This window comes from Pimephales promelas, chromosome 24 (assembly GCF_988280905.1).
Source record: "Pimephales promelas chromosome 24, fPimPro1.hap1.1, whole genome shotgun sequence".
In the NCBI taxonomy this organism is placed as follows: Eukaryota; Metazoa; Chordata; class Actinopteri; order Cypriniformes; family Leuciscidae; genus Pimephales; species Pimephales promelas.
Genome location: NC_142792.1, coordinates 18,062,952 through 18,085,960, shown reverse-complemented (window position 1 = coordinate 18,085,960; position 23,009 = coordinate 18,062,952). Strand labels below are relative to the sequence as shown.

The 23,009-nt window shown below is 39.6% G+C and overlaps 1 protein-coding gene across 1 annotated transcript in view; it reads right to left on the bottom strand.

The window, feature by feature from the left end:
• Positions 1–15,529, bottom strand: part of slc2a13a (solute carrier family 2 member 13a) — a 71,805-nt gene extending 56,276 nt beyond the window's left edge. The window contains exons 1-3 of the mRNA XM_039668475.2: positions 14,808–15,529; positions 5,894–6,053; positions 4,592–4,800 (exon numbers count right to left, since the gene is read on the bottom strand). Of these exons, the coding sequence (XP_039524409.2) occupies positions 4,592–4,800; positions 5,894–6,053; positions 14,808–15,342 (904 nt within the window). The 5' untranslated portion in view covers positions 15,343–15,529. The remainder of the gene's footprint in view (positions 1–4,591; positions 4,801–5,893; positions 6,054–14,807) is intronic.
• Positions 15,530–23,009: the final 7,480 nt, after the last annotated feature.

The following is a 23,009-nucleotide window of genomic DNA, read 5'->3' as shown; positions in this document are numbered from 1 at the left end:
TGGGGGTGAGTAATTAATGACTTAATTTTCATTTTTGGGTGAACTAACCCTTTAAGTCATTAATTACTCACCCCCATGCTGTACCAACCCCGTAAGACCTTCGTTCATCTTCGGAGCACAAATGAAGATATTTTTGATTAAATTTGAGAGCTGTATAACTACCACATAGGCTCCTAAGGAAATGACACTTGACGGCCCAGAAAGTCAATGAAGAAAATGTTTAAATATTCCATGTGACTACAGTGGCTCAACTATAAGTTTATCAAGCGACGAGAATACTTTTTGTGCGAAAAAACAAACAAAAATAACGACTTTATTCGACTATTCCTTTTCTTCGACACGAGACTTCAATAGATTTCCACGACGCATGCGCGAGAACTGAACTGAAGTAGTTGAAGGAGATCGCAAGGCTCATTTTACCACTCCCCCAGAGTTAAACAGTTGAGTTTTACCGTTTTCAAATCCATTCAGCTGACTTTCTGATATATAGAAGAATATCAGTAACCAGACAGTTTCTGGTCTCATTGACCTACATAGTAGGAAAAAAAATATATACTATGGAAGTCAATGAGACCAGAAACTGTCTGGTTACTGATATTCTTCTAAATATCAAAAAATCGGCTGAATACATTCGAAAACGGTAAAACCCAACTTTTTAACTCTGGGGGAGTGGTAAAATGAGCCTATTTCCAAAAAAAGTGGAGTATCCCTTTAATGCGGGGCCATAGACATATAGACTTAGGGTTCTAAGCATGCGTCAAAACCGCCGCCATCTTGGAACAGGGGACTTGTCATAGGAAGTAGGTAGGTAACGTTGCTAACTCTGCCTTTACTTCAAATTAATTGATGGTGGTGGACTTTTGTGCTGTGTATGATGTTCACACGAATGAAATCTGAACTAGGAAGAATGTTTTTAAATTTTTTTTCTTCAGTGAATCAATGATAAATACATGTCTGACCCAAAAAAAACCCCAGAGAAAATCGCATTCATGATTCGTGATTTTATTTCCATTAGACTTGTGTCTACATTGTCGCTGACGCATTAAAGTGGAGGGGCTCCCCTGTTCCAAGATGGCGGCTCTATTGACGCATTCGTTCTAATGAACTGCCATAGCCAAGGTGACATCTAGTGTATATATCTATGATGCGGGGCTAGCTGCTCATTTGTTGAACCAAGGAACACACAGTATACCAAGAAGGTGCTCTCATATTACTCTGAATGAGAGAATTAAATCCCACCCTCCATATTAAAGATCCAACCACTTATTGGTAAAGTCATCACGTCACTTCAACTGCTGTTAGAAGCTCCAGTTCCCATAGAAACAGTGTCCTGAGACATGCCCTTTGGACTGCACATATAGTCTGTTGATCCCTGTTGAAACATGCATGAATTCCATGTTAGTCCAGGCTGGTTTATACTGGTGGTAGAGTGCTGGTCTAGCTGGTAGACCAGCATCCTGTTCTCAAGCGGCTGGACCACCAACATTCCGACTTCCTATTTTGGGGACCAGCAAACAGCATCCCCAGCTATACCATTTTGGTCCCAGCTTGCAAAACATACCTTATGCTGGTGACTAGAAATGCTGGCTTTTTAAAATAGGGCATGCAAATGTGGCCACAGCATGAACTATGGGACTTTGGTGGTGGGACTCTTACTCTTGTTTCTTAAAATTGGCAATTATAACAGTAAATGAATGACATTTGGTTCCTGCAGTGCAAACTACTGTTTCTCCAAACTAGTAGACTTTCTCTTTGACAAACACAACCTCTGCTCCTGTAACTACTAATTACTGTCACAGTAATTGACATTTGCCCATTTGAAACCCATGACCTTTCACATTCGAGTGATAAGAGCATGAGATCATCACTATCACAGCTGCAGAATCAGAAAATATATGTGTTTCTGTCAAAGGTGTAATCACCATAATGTCCGTAGGGTCTTTGGCTTATGGCTTGGTTTCACAATGACTTGTCTGAGGTCAGAAACCTGTCCCATAACAAAAGAACAAATCATATTTAGACGCTCTAAAGTGGCAATAAGGTCTGGGAGACTATGACTGACATGTGATTGGTTAGTAAACAAGGTTGTATAAGGGCTGGTTAGGGGGTGGGTGACTTCCCATGGTTAGTAATTGTCTCCACCTACGGCCGAATTAGATTTGCTTGGGTGAAACATGCTGTTCAAGTGCATGTGCTATTCAGTAGTTGTTTCTGCCCTGCTGTGCTGTTGAATTGCTGGTAATGTTGCCTTCCATTGCATTTTAATATATTATAGGTTGACTCAAGTGAATTTTGCTTCATGAACACCTTTGGCACCTTTGGGTTTTTATTGCTGGTGTTCCCTGCATGTACTGTTCGGCATTAAGAAACATTGTTGTTCCCCTTTCATTTCCATTAATCTCCAATAAATTACCTCCTGGACTGTAGCGGATAAAAATGAGCAACATGGCATTTTCGAAAGTGAAAACTCTTGAAAAACTCTAAAGGGCTCCTTCACTTTTAGTTCTGCAGAGGAAAGTGGGATGTACTTTAAAGTCCTCTTCAGCCAGTAAGTTACCAACCTCTGAATCAGAGGTAATTAAGGACAGAATGAAACCACTTTCCAATATCCTCTTGACTCTTGACATTTCCCAGGTTTTTTTGATTCCGTGAGACTTGCGGCCCCATCTTCAATTATTTTGATTTGTTGTTCTTGTTGCTTTCATAAGGATGGCCAAGATGCTGTCCTGTTTGTTGCGGGTAGGTGTTCCTACTTAACTGCTATAGTCGACTGTATCAGACAACGGATTAAGTGAGCTTTACTGTCTGAAATCCTATGTCTAGTTGCTTAACTGAGACTACTGGAGACAATTGATTTTCATGACATTTCGTGATAAATCATAGTTCGGTTAACTGCTCATGATCGGCATTCTTTGACCATTGCACCAAAATATTCGGTAACATTTCATGCCTTTTCTGATGTGTGCCCGTTGGTAACTCGTTTTGGTGCGGCCTCTTTAAATAAAAAGGACCCCGCCCGCTCCAAACCCCGCCCGTTCAAACTTGGTTCAACTCCACTCCGTTCGGCCATTTTTGTAGTTTGGTTAGAGATACACGATTATATTGAGTCAAAGAACATTTATATTCACACTTTAACAAAATGTCAACAATGGAAGACTTGTCCTTCAAGCCTTACATGTGCGATCCAGAGCGAGCGAGTTGAAAAAGAAGACGACGAACCTTCAGAACAACGTCTTCATATGGATGTAGTGCAATCAATGGTATGTAACTGTATTGTGTTATAAGTGAAAGTCGATTATTTCTCTTGTTAAAACAAGCACACTAGCAAGATAAATGACTACAGTCTAATCTTACCACTAAAAATCTGTATTGATATTATGATACGTGTAGAAAAGCATCAGCTAAATGACCATTGATGAAACTCAAGAACAATAATACTGCAGAAGTGTAACGTTACTTCAACACAAAAACAAAGAAAGACAAAGGTACTGCTAAACCATGACCACCATGTGTTTTAAGAAAGTAAAGTACTTTATTTTTATTAACGATATTTACAGCTTATCGAAATGCTCTGTTCGTCGTCGTCTCCAAAGATAGAAGGAATTGACCCCTCATTCAGACGAAGTCGATCGGCAAAAACTTCTTTATACTGGCGGAGGTTGTTGAAGTTGGAATCTTTGAAGGGTCACTACATCCAACAACCGAACATTTTGACTTTCCTTCTTGTAACTTCTGCATCATTGAGCTTGGACTACAAAATCGGAGCGGGAAATAAAAATGGTAGTCGATGTCCTTATTTGTCAGTTCCGCGGCAAATACGGTGACGTAATTGTTCAAAAAACGCCATAGAGAACAGAAAAATCTGAACAGGTTGAAAAAGATGACCAATACAGAATATAAAGATATAAACGAAGCACCTGATGAGAATAACTTCAACTTTTCTGTACCAAATATACAACAAAATGCATTTAAGGGCTAAAAAAGTGGATTTAACATGATATGTCCCCTTTAAGCATATTTCCCCTTAAAGCAAATTTCTTCATGCCTTAAAACAGCTTAAATGCAACTCTACATCCTGGCCTCATAATATATAAGTGGTTCAATGAATATGCAAATTAGCCCAACCTCCACTCACTCACACCAGCTCAGAGATCCACTCGTTGACAATCACATTGACCTGATTGGTTACAAGGTAGTTTGCGATGTCAGAAACACCAGCAAGTCTTTGGTTCACTGCAGTTTCAAAAAGAAAATACTCAGCAAAGGTGTTGACTTATGAGTTTGCACACGGTTAGTCTTAAAACATATTAAAAACACCACATAGGCATATAAACAACATACATTGCAACATTTGTTGCATTTGTAGCAGTTTCTGATACTAATGTCTTCTCCATTCACCAATTCCCATTTAAAACGAATGGCTTCCGGGCGCATTTCTGCAGCAAATCGCTGAAAATGTGAAAGCTTCTTAAGTTACCAATATCCACATGGGGTTCTCTTGTGCACTTAATTACTTTCAGTGAACTGAGACTATATTTGTGTTTCTTTGAGCTACTTGCATCTCTGAGTGTTTGCAAGACTATTTTCTCACCTCCTCCACAGTCCTTTTCCTCCTCTTCAATACTGCTTTTGATAGTATCATACTCCTCGTCAATGTTCTGGTTGCCACGTATTTGGCTGAGCACGCGCCGGGCCTTTTGGGTCAGACCTTTCTGGATGAGCCAGCGAGGACTCTCTGGTAGGAAGAGGAACCCTAGGAACTGCAGCAATGCAGGGACCACTGACAGACCCAGCATATACCTACACACGAAACAGAAATTTCGTTAATTGAGGGTGTTAGAAGAAATTAGGAGGGAAAAAATCATTGTTTTAGTCTCTTATGGTCTTCTTCTCTTTGGATAAACCTAGCCATCCTTTGAATCATTATTTACTGCAAATTATCATGATAATTAGTTGGCTATGCAGTAATCCCTTCATTAACATTGAGCGATTTGTGGTTTAGATCCTGGGAAAGAAAAAAGTAAATAAATGGCAAAATTTCCATCAAGTATAACATTTTCTTTCCCAGAGCAACAGCAACACATTGCGAGCGGTATATTTGCTGGTTTAACATTTATTTTGGTTCGTTTTGAGGCTTTATTATGACAAGCTACATAGAGTGAAAATGATATGATTTACATTATCTGCCCTACAGGATGGTTCATTCCAGTCAACATGACATCATGACTTTTGCGTAAACATATACGCCACTTTCGAGTCACGTGGCGTGTTATCTCTACGCATTTTGAGCTATCCGCGTGTTTCCGCGTGTATGCGTATATGTCTACGCCATTAACGTCCGCGTCATTCCGCGTGTCTGTACACGCAGTCAAATCTCCAGTCATAAATGCCATTAACCCCAGTGACGGTTAAGTTTAGGGATGGGGTTGAGGTAAGTCATATCTTTTTTTTACCTAGGATGGTAAGGGAACAGTCATAAATGCCATTAACCCCAGTGACGGTTAGGTTTAGAGACGGGGTTGAGGTAAGTCATATATTTATATAATGTTAAGTCAACGGCGTTCATAAACACGCTGAAAGGCGATTATGCGTCTTGATAGCACGCCAAAAATGGAAATACGAATTTGCGTGTCATACACACGCTACTTCATGAGATCAGTCTGTTCCAGTAGAGCTGACAAAGGTAGACAAATCCACACAGTGAATTCATTCTCGCATCACACTCAATTCAGACTTCAAGCTCACATCCCATGGCGCTGTATTGTAGACATCATGGAAATACTCTCAAACATAAAAAATACAGTCATTGTATTGTCCCACAGCAAAGAAACAAGACAAATTCTAGATTCCATGCAAATTCTGTCATTTAAACCCAAAGACGTGGTGCTCCTACCTCCAGCCTCCATGCTGCATGTAGCTGAAGGCCCCATCGATAAGGCTGGCTATGAATTGGCCCGCTGTGATGAACAGTGTGTTGATGGTGACCAGGCGTCCTCTCAGGTGGGGTGGCGATGTTTCAGCGATGTACACAGGAATGGTCATGGACCCAATACCTGGACGGATGTATATATAGCAGTCAAATAGGATATGTTCCAATTGGTTTGGCATATTTCCATTAGATGCTCATATTCCACAGATGTGAAACTAATTATATGGCATAACAGTGCAGTAAGTTGTTCAAGCTGTTTCTTTTTGAGTGGCGGGCGAGTTGGTTGAAATATCAAGTAAAGAAAATTAAATTTTAGTGCCTCTATTGACCTCTTTAGCTGATGAAAAAAAAATGGCAAAAACATGGATAAGCACAACTGAAAATTATTATCCTACACACTTTTGTCTTTTATTACATAGGTTTGCTTGCTTTCGAAATCTATCCAGTGTTTAGAAAGTATGGTGCCCAAAGCACAAACGCTTTGGAATGAGTCACCCAAAAATGAAAATTCAATCCTTCACTCAACCGGTTGCTACAAACTCATCCGAAGAAACTACTGTCTGCTCGTCTCAATAATGAAAGTGAATGGGGATTGGGGCTTAAAAAAAGGTTATTTTATTTAAAAAGTGAGTTTGTGGAAGCCGAATACTGCAGACATGCACCACATAACAAATCCCCAAACACTGAAAGCCTTATTACACTGGCATTGTCTCTCAGATCTACAAAGGACCACGCAACAATATGTGACACGCATAGTGAATATGCTTTGTGCGCCCATGTTCCCTGCCAATCACATGGGGCTCAAAAGAGGATACAGCCAGGCCACATGCTTCTCATTCCCACCAATTGCATCACAGATGTGTCACATTATGCACATTTTCAATAAGAAAGTGATTTCTGGAATAGCAGGGACACCATAAAATGTGCATTTGGTTCTAGCAGACTGGGATGGGGAGGAAATGGAAGTGTGATGTGGTGTGGCGGGACCAGTGTTCACGTGATATTTACACAGGAGAACAAACAAAAAGTCCATGCCAGCCCACATTTAATCTAAGGTCTACGACATAACCGCTCGCTATAAATTCTATTAATAGCCCCAGTTCACTGTCGCTCTCGTTGCCCGGCAGACAACGCACCTGTTGCCATGGGAACGCCTCGCTGCTTCCCTCAGAAGGAGGTTAATCAATACTGTGAGGAGACAGCTGTTATTGGCATCTCATTTACGTTTTGGAAGACACTGACTTCACATGAGCGAAGGATGTGTTCTTCTCTCACGTAGATTGATGGAGGTTATCCGACAATGCTTATTCACAGACCCGCATTTTTTATACATGTGGGAAGACCGATGTTATGCCACATGGAAGGATCATTCAAAATGACTTAGATGATATCTCTGTATGTGGTCCATCTCATCTTTCATACGTGGCATTGAGAGGCAAAACATAAAATCATTTGCATATCCAATGAAATCACGACTCGCCCAGGGTCTGTTCCAAAACCTAATCTGAAAAAGCAGCTACCTTTATGGATTCATCCTAACCAACCTTGATTAAATCACCAGCCATTTTTATTTCTATTCACACAAATAATGATTACAGCATGTGGTGTCTTTCATAATACTATGTTATGACTTCAAAACGCTTTTACCATAGTGCATGTTTTGTAAAATACATACATAAACTACTAGTAAACTTGTTTGGTAGCTTATAGTACAGCATTGCACAAGCTTAAAGACTTGTAGAAATTAGCTAAAATGGTACGATTGCTTCAGTAAATTGATTATTTCTCATGTTTGATTTTGTTAACTGAAATTACGGTTTAATGTAGGTGATATGATATTAAAGGGATAGTTCACTTGTTTAGCTTACCTCAAGGTCATCCAAGATGTAGGTGTCTTTGTTTCCACAGTATTTTCAATTTTGATATTTTTAGGTCAAACGTTCTTGTCTATTAGTCATATAATGGAGGTCCACCTCAAAGAGCATGCACAGAGAAGTCCAAATTAAACATGATTTAATGACTCGTACATGTGAGTACACATTGATGGCCTAAGACACGAAACGAGCGGTTGGTGTGAGAAAACGAACAGTATTTATATCGTATTACCTCTTGTAATCACAGCCACGTCCAAGTGATCTGAGGGCGAGGGTGGTTTGTTTTGCGCAAGCGCCGGAAAGCGACGGAAGTGATCTCTTGCGTGGTTGCGGAAAAAAAATCAATGTTGTCTGTTGATATATCGAAATCGTCTTCCATTGCAATTTCCTGTATATCTAAATATATTTAGATCTCCACGGTGAAGGATAACACTTCTGAAATCTGTGTAAACAATGAGTGACGTACATGCGCGAGAGATCACTTCCGGCGCGTATCGGCGAGCTTGCGCAGAAAGAAGCGCCCTCACCCTTAGAGTACTTGGACGTGGCTGTGGTTACAAGAGGTAAAAACGATATAAATACTGTTCGTTTTCTCACACAAACCGCTCGTTTCTTGTCTTAGGCCATCAATGTGTACTTACATTTACGAGTCATTAAATTATATTTAATTTGGACTTCTCTGTGCATGCTCTTTGAGGTGGACCTCATATACCTCCATTATATGACTGACAGACATATAGACAGACAGACATAACGGTTTGACCTAAATGTTATTGATATTGCATGAGAGTTACAGTGTGAGTGTTTTATTTCAACATTAATGGGCATCATTAAATCGGTTTACTGTACTAGGGAATACTTAGCAAGTATCAATCCACTGATATCAGATTTCCTGAGTACAATACATCACAATAACAACATTGAAGCTCTGCCCTAATGATGTAACAGTCAGTCAGAGGAAATGGAGACAATCTATGTTGTTTTGGTGTCTTGTTTAAGTCCACTAAAAAACAGGATACTTTTGCCTAGGTTTAGCTGCTAAACAAGAGAGTGGACTCATTAGTGTGAGACTCTACACTGAAGCTGTAGTTGTCTCTATTATTAGTGAGTGTCTTAAAGCAAAAAAAACCCCACCCACTTCATTCAACGGCCTACCCCAGACACTCAACGTGAGAGGCCATCGCTCTAATGGCCTTTCGCTCCACAACGGTGGAGGAGTCATGGAGACAGCAGACGATCGCCAAAACAGCGTAGCTACTTCTCTGATCACACCATTGGCTCAGACATTGCCAAGCCAAATTAACTTCTACTTTACACCATCTGTGATTAGCACAAAGATCTGTGCCCGGCTTGAAGGATTGTTAGGGTGAGGAATTGCCCAAATTTATTGAGACGGACTTTCTGAACACTGCATTAATGATTTGACTCATATAAAGTAGAGTAAACACATACTTTGCTGTCATAGCTCTGCTAAATAAACATAATGAGCTGAGGAAAAGGTCATTCATTTGATGGTTTGACCCTTTTGCTCCATACTGGTTTTGTGTTTCCATAAAGGTCAGCCTGGAAGTAACTGGGCTCAATCACTTAAACCAGAAGTCAGTGGTTAATTAATCAGTTCAATGACCTTCAGAAAAGTTACAAGACGACGTATTTATCAGTGTTTGCAAATAGAACTAGAATTTGAAAAAAAAGACATTATATTATCAAACCTCATGAATACAAAGATAGTGTCGGAAATGAAATACTTCCCTACTACAGCATGTTAAAAAAAAGTATTAAAATAGAAAAATATGTCCAAATACATATTTAAAGCTACACTGCGTAACTCTTTTAGTTTATTCTTAGCTAAAAACACTTATATATGTGCTCGTTAATGTATATTTACTTCGTTCAAGTAATCAAGTATTCTTGTGTGTGTATAATATGCCATTGAAAATACATACGGGTCGGTCGCCATGTTGCCCCTCCATCTTGAAAGTACATTAGCCAAAGAGGGTAATACCCGTTAATTCAAGCTTCGCCTTTCGCATTTATGTTTGAGTTAACGCTCATGGACGAGGTCGAACTGGAAGCCATGTTAATCTTGGACTACATTGGCCACCGTAGGAGTTAAAACGAAATCGGCATTGAGAGGAACAGAAACTAATATTCACTGGATGGTCATATACCTTTTCACCTCTAGATGGAGGTAAAAATCACACAGTGTAGCTTTAAAAAAAAAAAAAATTGTCGGAAAGTCTCCGGATGTGGACTAAGTCCACATTCGATGGACGCTTTACTATCTTATGAGGCCACAGGAGAGCATTTATGAATGGAAGTGAAGCGACTTGAAAAGACCACCCTTAAGAACAACATACCAACCCCACCGCTCCAATGCAAATAGTGTGTGTATTACTAATAAGTAATAGTAGCCTACCTTTAAAATGATAAATATATGGATTATGGTCCACAGTGTAATGCTCGAATGGCGATTCTCTGGATTTGAGCAATTAAGATGGCATTACTCAGCCAGGCATTATAAGGATTGAGAAAACACCAATTTTCCCTAATGACAGTGTGTAATCCTAGACAATAAGCAGCATCAGGCTAAATTGATCTTTCCAAATGCTTGTGGTATATTCAGGTCATCCTTGGAAACTCCTTGTGGTACGCACAGTCATTAATGAGAAATACAGCTTAAGCTTGACTCTGTCAGTCTTCACCCAGTCGAATCATGTGAATCCTTATGACTCTGTACTAATTGCCAGAGTTAAAAATAGTTCTGAATTTTCAATGAAGCGCTCCATGAAATTTTATCAAAGCCTGTGATCTTACACGCACTATGACTCACTTGGTATCCTTTAAGCAAAGCAATTAAAAAGACAGTGTACAATCCTTTAGAAAAACCAGCCACATTGAACACATTTAAATAAGCTCACTGTGCGCATTTGTTGAAACACTATTCAAGTCTGACAGACATTAAATAGTCCAAAAAATGTAGAGTCAACCTACACACACACAAACATTTTTTTTAGGTTTGAGTTGGTATTTGCTTTCTGCATAGCCACAACCCACCAATTATGAAAATCCATCATTAAAAAATAGTTGGAAGTTTGGAGACTCAATCTAGGAACACAATGTGAGAATATAGTTATGTTGTATAGGAGATGGGGCCACCAGTATCTTCTCGGTCAGTGCCAACACCTCTGTCACCACAACACTAAAGTGGTTCTGGCACGTATGAGCAATTGGGTTGGTCTGAAGAAGGGTGCCCAGCGAGCCTGCCAAGGATTCAGTCTCTTGGTGGAACAGAGGTACTCAAGCTTGTCTTGGTCTGTGATGACTGATAATACTGATAATGCTGGACTGCTGTGGACAATATTTAAAGAGAACAGCACAAAAAAATAGAAAGAACAAGTTCAGGGATAAGGCTTGGGATGAGTTCCCCGTCTCTGGGACAGGACAACCCGGTCTCATCCCAAGACGTAATATAACTGACGTTTTGGGACGTCTTTTGACCATACGTTAATATTCGCCTTTTTAGGGCCCCCTTAAACGTCGGTATATGAGGTTATGGGATCCTAACTCTACCCCAGACCTAAACCTAACCCTAAACCTAACCCGTCACCTAACTGACGGTAAAGGTAAAGCGTCAGTTTTATGACGGCCCGGGATCGCCATCTACCGACGTTTAAGGGGGCCCTAAAAAGGCGGATATTGACGTATGGTCAAAAGACGTCCCAATACGTCAGTTATATGACTTTTTGGGATGAGACTGTGTTAGACAGGACAGCATCAACCCCGGTGACAGATACGTCGTCTTCCACACTAAAGAGGCGCTCTGGAACAAGTTGATCGAGGATGGGGGCCCTGTTGAGTGCTGAAATTATGAATGAACAGCCATCAAATGTTGGTAAAGCTGAGGAAGCATTGTTACTTATTGGTAGAAGGTTGAGGCCAGGGTGTGATAGCTTGCACTTTGTTTGAAACAATAAGAAATATCACAGGAAATGGACAGTTAAACTGGCACTTCTTGAATTTGAGGTGTAGCTGGTGTTTCTCTAGGGATTCCTGAACATGATGAGTGTGATGAACCGGTGTAGAAAGTCCTGTAGAACCTCGTTTATAAATGACTGAAATACAGAGGGGGAGCTGACCAGGCCATATGGCATGACCCGATATTCACAGTTCCCACTTGATGTACTGAAACCAGTTTTTCACTCATCTCTCTCACGGATGAGGTTATAGGCGCTCTGCAGATCCATTTTTGGAGTGGACTGAACACTTCAAGGAAGGCTTGACTCTTAGGGAAATTGTCAATGCTACAAGGATCAAGGGACTCTTAATGGTGGTGGGACAAACTTAGACAGGCAACCTTTAAAACATTCCTTACCCCAACTGCTCACATCTCAAGTGGACCAAAGAAAGAGTAGGAGTATTACGGCCACCTACCGTATAAAATGATGATCCATATATAAGGCGCTCCGGATTATAAGGAACACTGTCTTTTTTTGAGAAGATTAGAGGCTTTTAAGTGCACCTTATAGTGCGGAAAATACGCTAATTGAAAAGCGTATGTACAGCGCGCATCTTTCTCTGCTTGTAAACAGAAAGTTATATAGCACATCATCTTATACGGTAGGGGGCGGTAATACTCCTAAGCGGTGAGCAGCCGGTAACAAGAAGTAGTCGAAGGAGAACGTCCTCGTCTCAGTTCTCGCACATGCGCCCATAAGGAAGTAATGGAATAGTCGAATAAAGTCGTTATTTATGTTTTTTTCTCGTCGCTTGATAAACTTAGAATTGAGCCGCTGTAGGCACATGGAATATTTAAACCTTTTCTTTAATGACTTTATGGGCCGTCAAGAGCCAGTCCCTTAGGAAGCCTATGGAAGAGTGATCCAGCTCTCAGATTCAATCAAAAATATCTTTATTTGTGTTCCGAAGATGAACGAAGGTCTTACGGGGTTGGAACAGCATGGGGGTGAGTAATTAATGACTTAATTTTCATTTTTGGGTGAACTAACCCTTTAACGTCAATTAGGTGACGGGGTAGGTTTAGGTCTGCGGTAGGGTTAGGATCCGATAACGTCATTTAACCGACGTTTAAGGGTACCCTAAAAATGCGGATGTTGAGGTACGGTCAAAAGACGTCCCAAGACGTCAGTCATGACGTCTTGGGATGAGACTGTGCTGATGAAAACACTAGTGGCCTAGAGAACTGGACTGCCCTGATGCTCAAACACAAAACGGTCTTGCCGAGCACACATACGGAACGGAGAAGAAGATCTACGTCAAGTAGCGTCGCCGTCTACACTGCCAGGAAGAAATAAGACGAGGAAGATGCAAGGCAAGATGAATGTAGAGCTGCTGGTCTTGTTGGTGGGGGAACATAAAGAACTATGTGAAAAACGCGACTGCGACTAAACATCTTGATAAAAGAGAACTGTTATTGAGTGGTATTGCAGAGCAAATGGGCGCCATCTAATGTCAGGGAATGAATTTGCATGTTCACTCGGCTCATCGTCAGCGAAAATCGCTTGGGTGTGAACACAAAAAACTAATTACGCACGCTGATGTTCGTCCCAGTGTGTACTGGCCTTTAGCCTTCTCAGTCAGGAAGTGGTTGGGCTGCATCTCGAAGTTTAAGGAGCATTGCAGAAGGAATCAGAGGCTGGAATGACCATGGGTGAGGAAGGGGCTAAACCTAATGGCGGTAAAGCTTGATTTCCTCCATTGTGAGATGACATGTTACTGCCCACATCCCGGGTCGTCTACAAATACATTAGAGAACTGTCTCGTGCTTAAGTGTTTTAAGCTGGAAGGACTGGCTGAATAGAGCTGTGTCCCAAAGGACACAAAGGAAATGTGAAAGAGACACACTCTTATCCATCTCCTTACAAACAGGCAAGGTATCCAAAAAAGGTAATTCACATCAACTCCAATCCACTTTTTCCTAATGAGCCTACTGCATTTTATATTATGGGAGGCACTTCTGGTTTGGGAAGGTTCCACTCAAAAAAGAATACAACAAATAATTTCAATTCTGTATATAGACCATTGAACATTATTGATAAACATACATTACATTAAGTATTGAGAAAGGTGTTTATTTTCCACAGGGACGAAATTGCCAGCCTAATTTAAAATAAAATGAGTTTGAAATGAGTTTTAAAAGAGCCAACAATGTACCGTCCATTTACAAAACACAATGTTGCTGATTTCTAAAAATGCTGTTTATTTATATATTTTTATAAAAAAAAAAATGCAGACTCTGTTTTGTTAGGTAACTTTATAAATTCATTTATTTGATTAAGTCCAAAAGTTATTTAAGACTGTAAGACTGAATTCACCTGACTACATAAAGATAAACATACATTTAGACTTTTTAAAAGTGTAGATTTGGCTCTTTAAAAACTGTATATTAACCACTTTTTACAATGTAGTAATATTGGTAACACTTTTAAGTTTCCGTTGTTATTTTGCACTTATAAGTAATTATTAGTAAACCATGTATTATTATAGAGTTACTGTTAGGGTTGTTTTGGTTTAGGCAGGGGTTAGTCATTATTTACTTATTCATATAGTAAATACATGTAGTAATATGTAACTACATTTATACCTGTTTGATATAATCATTACATTTTAAATTTTAAATTACATAAATATTAAACACTTCACAATAGGTCTCAAGTAACATGAACTAACAATGAATGTATATATTATTACAGCATTTGTTAACGTATGTTGGTTAATAAAAATATTCATGTTCATATATTAGTTCACAGTGTATTAATGATGTTAACTTTGATAAATATTATATTTATAAATGCTGTAGAAGTTCTGTTCATTGTTAGTTCATGTTAACAATTGTAATTAACAAATGACACCTTATTGTCAAATGTTACCTCTAAATCAACAGAAGATTGAAATACAATAAAAAAGGAAGACACAAAACAACCTCATATAACTTTTCTGCACACTGAATGCATCACCATCAGTCAGAGGTGTGTCTCACTTACCAAGCCCAAGTCCCACTATGAGTCGTCCAACCAGCAGTGTCTCCTTATTAGGAGCAGATCCCATTACTATTCCCCCGATGGCGAAGGCAAAGCTGGCCGTGAGGATGCACACCCGCCGCCCGAACAACCCGTTGAGACACGCGCCGAGCAGCGCGGACACCGCCGCCGCGGCAACAGTCCCGGACACCAGCAGCTCCTGCCACAGGGCAGTTATATTCATGTCCCTCTTGAGCAGAAGCATCGCCCCGGACACCACCCCGGTGTCATAGCCGAACAGAAAGCCGCCGATGGCGGAGAACGCGGCCAGCACGTAGACGAAACCCGGCGTGACATCCTGCTGGAACTGTTTGCGCGCCGCGCGCTCCAGGTCCGCGGGCGCAGGAGACGCTGCTGAGGGACCGGCGCTGCTGAGGCTCGCGCTGGACGGAGCCTTGATGAGACTCCGCTCTCCATCATCCGCCGCTCTCTTCCTCCTCTCGCCCATCAGATTGCTCATACTACGCAGATTATAGTCATCGCTGGATTTGAGGGACATAAGTGAAAAACCGCTAGAAAACAATGCGCACAGTAAGTCAAAGAGGATGAACTGGAGAAGTGTGCTGATATGAGTCCAGCTTGACGTGCTGTTGTGTTGTTGATGGGGTTTTATGAATGGTCTGTCTAATCTGAATCCTGACAAGTTGTGTCACTGCTCTGTGGGTGAAGTCTGGAGGATCAGACTGTGGTGAGAGTGAAGGGAAAGGTAGAGCTCAGCGTCATCGTGACGTGCGCATGGCGTCAAAGAGCTACACACCAACACACGTGCAGAGAAATACATCCATTGGCCAAAGAGCTTCTTTTTGTAAACAGTAACCTCAAAACACGTTCAAACATGCATAAACTATAAAAAGGGAACTTGAAAATACTAAATAAATAATTGAAGAAGTCTGGGGTTGATTTCTGGTATGGAGCCTTTCATGTGACCCAAATAAGAATAATGTTTTATTGTCTTAATATTTGTATCTACAATTATTATATCTAAATTATATAGTATTATATAACACTTTATATATATATATATATATATATATATATATGAAGAGTTCAGATGCAAAAGCCTCTAAATGCCATTTGAAATTTTCTTCTTTAATGATGATTTTTATCAAACTTGTACAAAGTATATTTAAGTTCAGTAATTTCACTTAAATAACAATTAATAGGTAATTATCATTGCCATTTCAGTTAAATTACTGAACTTAAATATACAAGTTTGATAAAAATCATCATTAAAGAAGAAAATTTCAAATGGCATTTAGAGGCTTTTGCAACTGAACTCTTCATATATACCCTAAATGAAAATCGGAAAAAAAAAATCTAAAATTATGAGAATAAAATAGCAATATTTTGAGAATAAAGTCAAAGTCGAGGATGCATTGTGATCGGATCTCAGTGTAATGTAAACATAATCCAGCCATTGTAACAGATTCAGGAGGACGTCACGCAAAAGCTCGCCCACTGTCATTATTCCCCATCCTCTCTCTGGAACTGAGAGCTGTGTGATTTTTGCGATACATTCGAGTGCCAATTTAGGCTACATCACAAATATACAGAAATGTTTGCCTTCGCAGTTCGCACACGAAAGTTGCAGAACCATTTATTTTCTGTAAAGAACGCACATTTTTCCCACCACAGCTGGAAACGTTCTCGGACCCATTTGTTTCTCTGCACTCAACAAAATTATTTTTGCTGCTTGTCGAAATTGCTTAATTAAAACGAGCTTAAGCAATGCAAATCTATACATTTTGTCCAAACTTAATTTGATTGTGTTCAATCTACTTAAATATGTAAAATTTAAGTTTACTTAATCTGTTTGTGTTGGATTACATGAATGATTTGTGTTGCATTAACTGAAACTGGGCTGTGCTTGTTAGTTCCCAGCATGCTTTGCAGCTGGATTAAGAGAAAATACATTTCTTAAGTGTTATTTTCTGTGTTTTTGAGAAAATGAGAAAAGGGGAAGACTTTATTGTGCGTAATTGTGTTTAATGTTCAATTACATTGCAAAATTGCAGTGGGTTCCCATTGTGGAGAAGAGAGCATTTGGTTAGACTGAAAACTTAATACTTTCAGTATATACTTTGGTTGATGAAGCAAGCAAATCTAATAGACCTTATGTAGCCCCGCCCCTTTTCATCGCTGCGCTGTGACTTCTGGTCTGTATTTTCACAGCAATCTTGCATAGGTATGAATGAACTGCTCGTAAAAAATTTTCCGGTCGGCATTTAAGACATCTGCTGTACAATAAACATTACAATACTCATGATAACTTTTGTTAACTCTACAATAAGTAAATCCACTTCACCAGCTAATTACTCCTCGACAGCGATGCCATAGAAATATACAGAGCGACCGCAAAAACGGAAGTTCGACAATATTCTAAAGGTGACGGCGCCCACGTTTCTCTGGTGCATAAGGTCTATAAATTAAGATGCTAACAAGTGCTATAGGTAGTTAATACTTATACTAGAAATGTATTAATGTGACATTAAAGTAAACTTTATTGTATTGGATGAATGAATATTATGAATTTGAATACCTGAATCGTACATCCGTGTAAGACGAATGAAAAATATTCATGTTGACTTAATTAAAAACAAAAAATTGGTAAACCAAATTTTTAAAAGATTACATTGATTACATTTAATGAAATTAAGCTGGAATCATTTCTATGAAGGATTGTGTCATATATGCTCATTTTAATTAATGACATTGAACAAAGAGCTAAAATAATTTTTTTGAGTGCATGGAGCCTTTTTGAATTCACTGACAATATTAAATTAAGCTGTGCCCAACCATAGTAAATAAGTTGAATCAACGTAAGTACATTCAATTGGAATAACAGAATTGCATAATGCTGAAATAAAGCAAGTTAATAACGTGGAAAACCTTTCCATTATTTTTTTATGTTCATTCAAAGAGTTATTTTTTTGAATGTGTGTTCTAGCTCAAGCACACCTGGTGCAACTAATGAAGCCCTTGATGAGATGCATCAGGTGTGCTTGAGACCTCTTTTGCCGATTTGTGCATTCGTGAGGGATTTATTCAAGGGGTCGAATAATTTTAAGACTGAATAAAGTTGCTTTTTCATTTGAATTTGGGGAAAACTACTTTTTTTTAAGTGTGAGAAGCGGGTTGAGCTTTTTTTTTGTAGTCTTGTTTTGTAATGTTGTTAGTGTTGTTTCCACGAGTTAGTATCTTGAGGCCACGAGATAGTATCTTGAGGCCACGAGTTACTATCTTGAGGCCACGAGTTACTATCTTGAGGCCACGAGTTACTATCTTGAGGCCACGAGTTAGTATCTTGAGGACACGAGTTACTATCTTGAGGACACGAGTTACTATCTTGAGGCCACGAGTTACTATCTTGAGGACACGAGTTACTATCTTGAGGCCACGAGTTAGTATCTTGAGGACACGAGTTACTATCTTGAGGACACGAGTTACTATCTTGAGGCCACGAGTTACTATCTTGAGGACACGAGTTAGTATCTTGAGGCCACGAGTTACTATCTTGAGGACACGAGTTAGTATCTTGAGGCCACGAGTTACTATCTTGAGGCCACGAGTTACTATCTTGAGGACACGAGTTAGTATCTTGAGGACACGAGTTAGTATCTTGAGGCCACGAGTTAATATCTTGAGGACACGAGTTAGTATCTTGAGCACACGAGTTACTATCTTGAGGCCACGAGTTAGTATCTTGAGGCCACGAGTTAGTATCTCGAGGCCACGAGTTAATATCTTGAGGACACGAGTTAGTATCTTGAGGCCACGAGTTAGTATCTTGAGGCCACGAGTTACTATCATGAGGCCACGAGTTAGTATCTTGAGGACACGAGTTAGTATCTTGAGGCCACGAGTTACTATCTTGAGGCCACGAGTTAGTATCTTGAGGCCACGAGTTAGTATCTTGAGGACACGAGTTAGTATCTTGAGGCCACGAGTTACAATCTTGAGGCCACGAGTTAGTATCTTGAGGCCACGAGTTAGTATCTTGAGGCCACGAGTTAGTATCTTGAGGCCACGAGTTACTATCTTGAGGCCACGAGTTAGTATCTTGAGGCCACGAGTTACTATCTTGAGGCCACGAGTTAGTATCTTGAGGCCACGAGTTACTGAGGCCACGAGTTAGTATCTTGAGGCCACGAGTTAGTATCTTGAGGACACGAGTTACTATCTTGAGGCCACGAGTTAGTATCTTGAGGCCACGAGTTACTATCTTGAGGCCACGAGTTAGTATCTTGAGGCCACGAGTTACTATCTTGAGGCCACGAGTTAGTATCTTGAGGCCACGAGTTACTGAGGCCACGAGTTAGTATCTTGAGGCCACGAGTTAGTATCTTGAGGACACGAGTTACTATCTTGAGGCCACGAGTTAGTATCTTGAGGCCACGAGTTACTATCTTGAGGCCACGAGTTAGTATCTTGAGGCCACGAGTTAGTATCTTGAGGCCACGAGTTACTATCTTGAGGCCACGAGTTAGTATCTTGAGGCCACGAGTTAGTATCTTGAGGACACGAGTTAGTATCTTGAGGCCACGAGTTACTATCTTGAGGCCACGAGTTAGTATCTTGAGGCCACGAGTTAGTATCTTGAGGCCACGAGTTAGTATCTTGAGGACACGAGTTAGTATCTTGAGGCCACGAGTTAGTATCTTGAGGCCACGAGTTAGTATCTTGAGGCCACGAGTTAGTATCTTGAGGCCACGAGTTACTATCTTGAGGCCACGAGTTAGTATCTTGAGGCCACGAGTTAGTATCTTGAGGCCACGAGTTAGTATCTTGAGGCCACGAGTTACTATCTTGAGGCCACGAGTTAGTATCTTGAGGCCACGAGTTACTATCTTGAGGCCACGAGATAGCATCAATTTTTTTTTTTTTGCCAAAGTGGGACTAGGGGGGTTCCGTAGCCATGTGATTGGTTGATTAGATAATTGCATTAACGAGAAATTGAACAGGTGTTCCTAATAATCCGCTTGGTGAGTGTACATTCTAGCAATGTACATTCTGGTCCATGTCCCAAAATTTGATTGGTCAAGTCTTAGTCCAAGAGGGCCAGGAGAGGGTTTTTCATGCAATTCGTAACTTGTTTATGTTGGGGTGAACTGTTGGTTGGATAAGGTGAATCTCTGTAAGATCTGCTCATGACCCACTGAGGGTTCACCTTCTACGAATTCATATAAAATCGCCACCTTGTAAAGTGGTTTCATGAGATCGGCTTAGGTATTTTTGAAAGTCAAAGCATGAGTTTTCTCTTGTTAATGGAAGTGGAGGTTTTAAGAGCAGGTTGAATGCTCTGATTTCTCTCACTAAAGAGCATCAAGCAGGAAATGGAGCTGTTGATCAAATCTGTTTGATCAACTGAAGTGCTAATTAATGTTGTTATTTGTATTGATTTAAGTACAGTGGGGAATGGCTGACATCAGATGCTACAATCTCTGAAAGATACTGTTTGGTTCACTGAATCAATCAATGACTTGAGTGGTTTCATACCGCAGACGTGCCTCTTAATGACTTCATACACAGAATTGTTGATAATGGCATATCAGTATTTGCTGATAGTTTATTATCTGATTATCCTAGTATTCATACACACATTCTTGAGCTTGTATTGGTAAAGAATGGTTAATCGGTCTCTTTACAAAAGAGCTTATGGAGAGCCTTTCATCTTCTCTTCCTTCTTAATGTCGTATTAGTGGCATTCAACTGGGACAAGATCAGTTTTAGCTGCGCAATCAGTTAATACAACCACATTTTTCTTTTGCTGTAGGTGAATAGGCCCGTCAGACAGCTGGTTTAAAAATAAAGATCTAGATGTGAAGATAATTTGTGTATGCACAGCATTAAGGTGATTGATCAATAGCAAACCTCAACCATCTAATAGATGGACTGAGGTTTAGGACTCTATTCCTGGACTCTAGAATATACTCTAGTCCTGCCTTACATGTTTTCTTGTTCGAGAAGCCATTTTACTCTGAAATATAGTACGTTTCCTGCAAGGGATTATCTTTACAAGGGTTGATGGAGTTATGTAATTTTACCACAGGACGTCTGTAATATTAATGGCCAATTCGCACGCGATAAGATATCTCAGTAAAACTAAGTAGTTGGAGGGTAACTCGATTTGCACATCCACGTCAACCTCCTGTCGTCATGTGCGCTTCCTGAAATCATGTGCGCAAACAGCTAAAACCTATATTTTATTTCATATAAAACAGTTATGTTCGGTCGAGCGATGTATTGATGAACTTTTAGATTGAATTAACTTGAGTTTTGCCACAGACTTGTCCCAGCGACTAGAACGTTGACGTCTAGAAAAAAAAAAAAAACGAGAAAAACTACTTTTGGGCACGAAATTACTATTTACGTACATATTTTTCAGTGGGTCTATTAGATATTATCCTTTTTCCGGACCTTTTTACTAATTGTCTGTATTGATCACTGAGATGGCACATTTGGACAAGACTATAAAATCACAGAGAAGCTTACAGATACACCTCACATGTTAAACTAGTCCCGTCCGAATAGGGGCGTAAAAGTATAAAAAAAATACTTCCTTCAATGGAAGCATTCCCGGATACAAAATTGATTAGCTCATCTTCTGAGTCTTGGGGTTCGAGTCATTCGTTTATCACGTGACAAAAGAAAGAAAGACTCAGAATCAGACCCGAGACTCGAGAGGTGAACAAATCATTTCTATTTCCGGTACCGACAGCATAGCCACTATGGGACTGATAAGAAGAACGAAAGACTCTGACCCAAACCCTAAGAGACTCGACATATGAATGAATTAATCATTTCTGTTTCCAGTAGGCTACAGAACCCACAGGATGTTGCGCATGCGCTGTCAACACAAAATGAACAAATCACTCCCCGAGACAACTTGGTAGTCCCGAGTCAATTCGTTCAAAATTAACGACATGACAAGAAAACAGAAGAATCTCCCAAATTATTGCTTCTAATCTTACTGACAAATGTTTAGGACATTCATCCTATCGTTTTTCTTTATGATTGTTCAGCAGTTTTCCAACAGAAGTGCGTGTTCATTATTCTACCTTTCATGTTTTCAAACAGTCACCTAGGTTACCGACTTCTCCCGATAAGAGTGCTATTCTGGGATGAGTATGTCCATGAGTGTGGCTATTTAGATTATATGAATTGATTCTAGGTAGCTAAATCAGAACACGGCTTGGACATTACTCGAGCTGAAGTGATTGTTAATGATTATTCTGAAAAACAAGTCATTTAATCTCTAATCGGCATGAAAACATTACTTTTTGTATTTGGATTCAGCTTTGTGGGTTGATTTTTGGAGACTGTTTACCATATTAGACTGAATGTACAGACAAACGCCAGACAAATAGACATACTGCCACCTGCTGGACAGAATAGACTTTGTAAATGGCACTGTAGGCTAAAACTTGCCCTCAATTGTTGATTTTTGTGAGGCAACATTTTTTTTTACAGGTTTAGAAGTTACTTTAGTGTTCAATGGTAGTTTAGATAATATTTTTTTTTTTCAAGAATAAAAGTAAAAAATTATGGGTTACACTTTATTTTACAGTCCTGTTCCCCATGTAGCCTACATACATAGGGCCTACTTATTATTGCATTGACAATTACTGGGAAATAAGGTACTAACCCTGAACCTACAGTAGGCTACCACTATACCTAACTTTAACCCATGTAGATACCTTTACCCGGTACTTTCTTTGGTACACTGTAAGTACATGTACTGTCAAATAAAGTGCAACCAAATTGCAGAATATTTGAATGGTCACCATTCATTCACAGAACTTTTCACAACTTAATAAAAACCACATGTACACTGAAAAAATTGGCGTAGGACTTTGAAGAAATCGTTAAATTTAACAAATTATTACAAAGATACAGCAAGTAACACTGAATTCAACATGAAGTAAGAAGAAAGGCTGAAATAGTATTTTCTTGTATTTCAGTAATCCAGTGTAAACAAATGAAATCTTATTGTAAAATGTTTTGTTTACAGCTTCGAAAATATGCTATTTATTAAACAAGACTCAATAAAATGTAGTTAAAATAGCTGAAAAGTAAAATAAACCCATTAATTGAATATAGTGCCATGGTGAATGCTGTTTTGAAGACTTCTAAAGGATAACCAGCTTTATTTGTTTTAGCTAATAT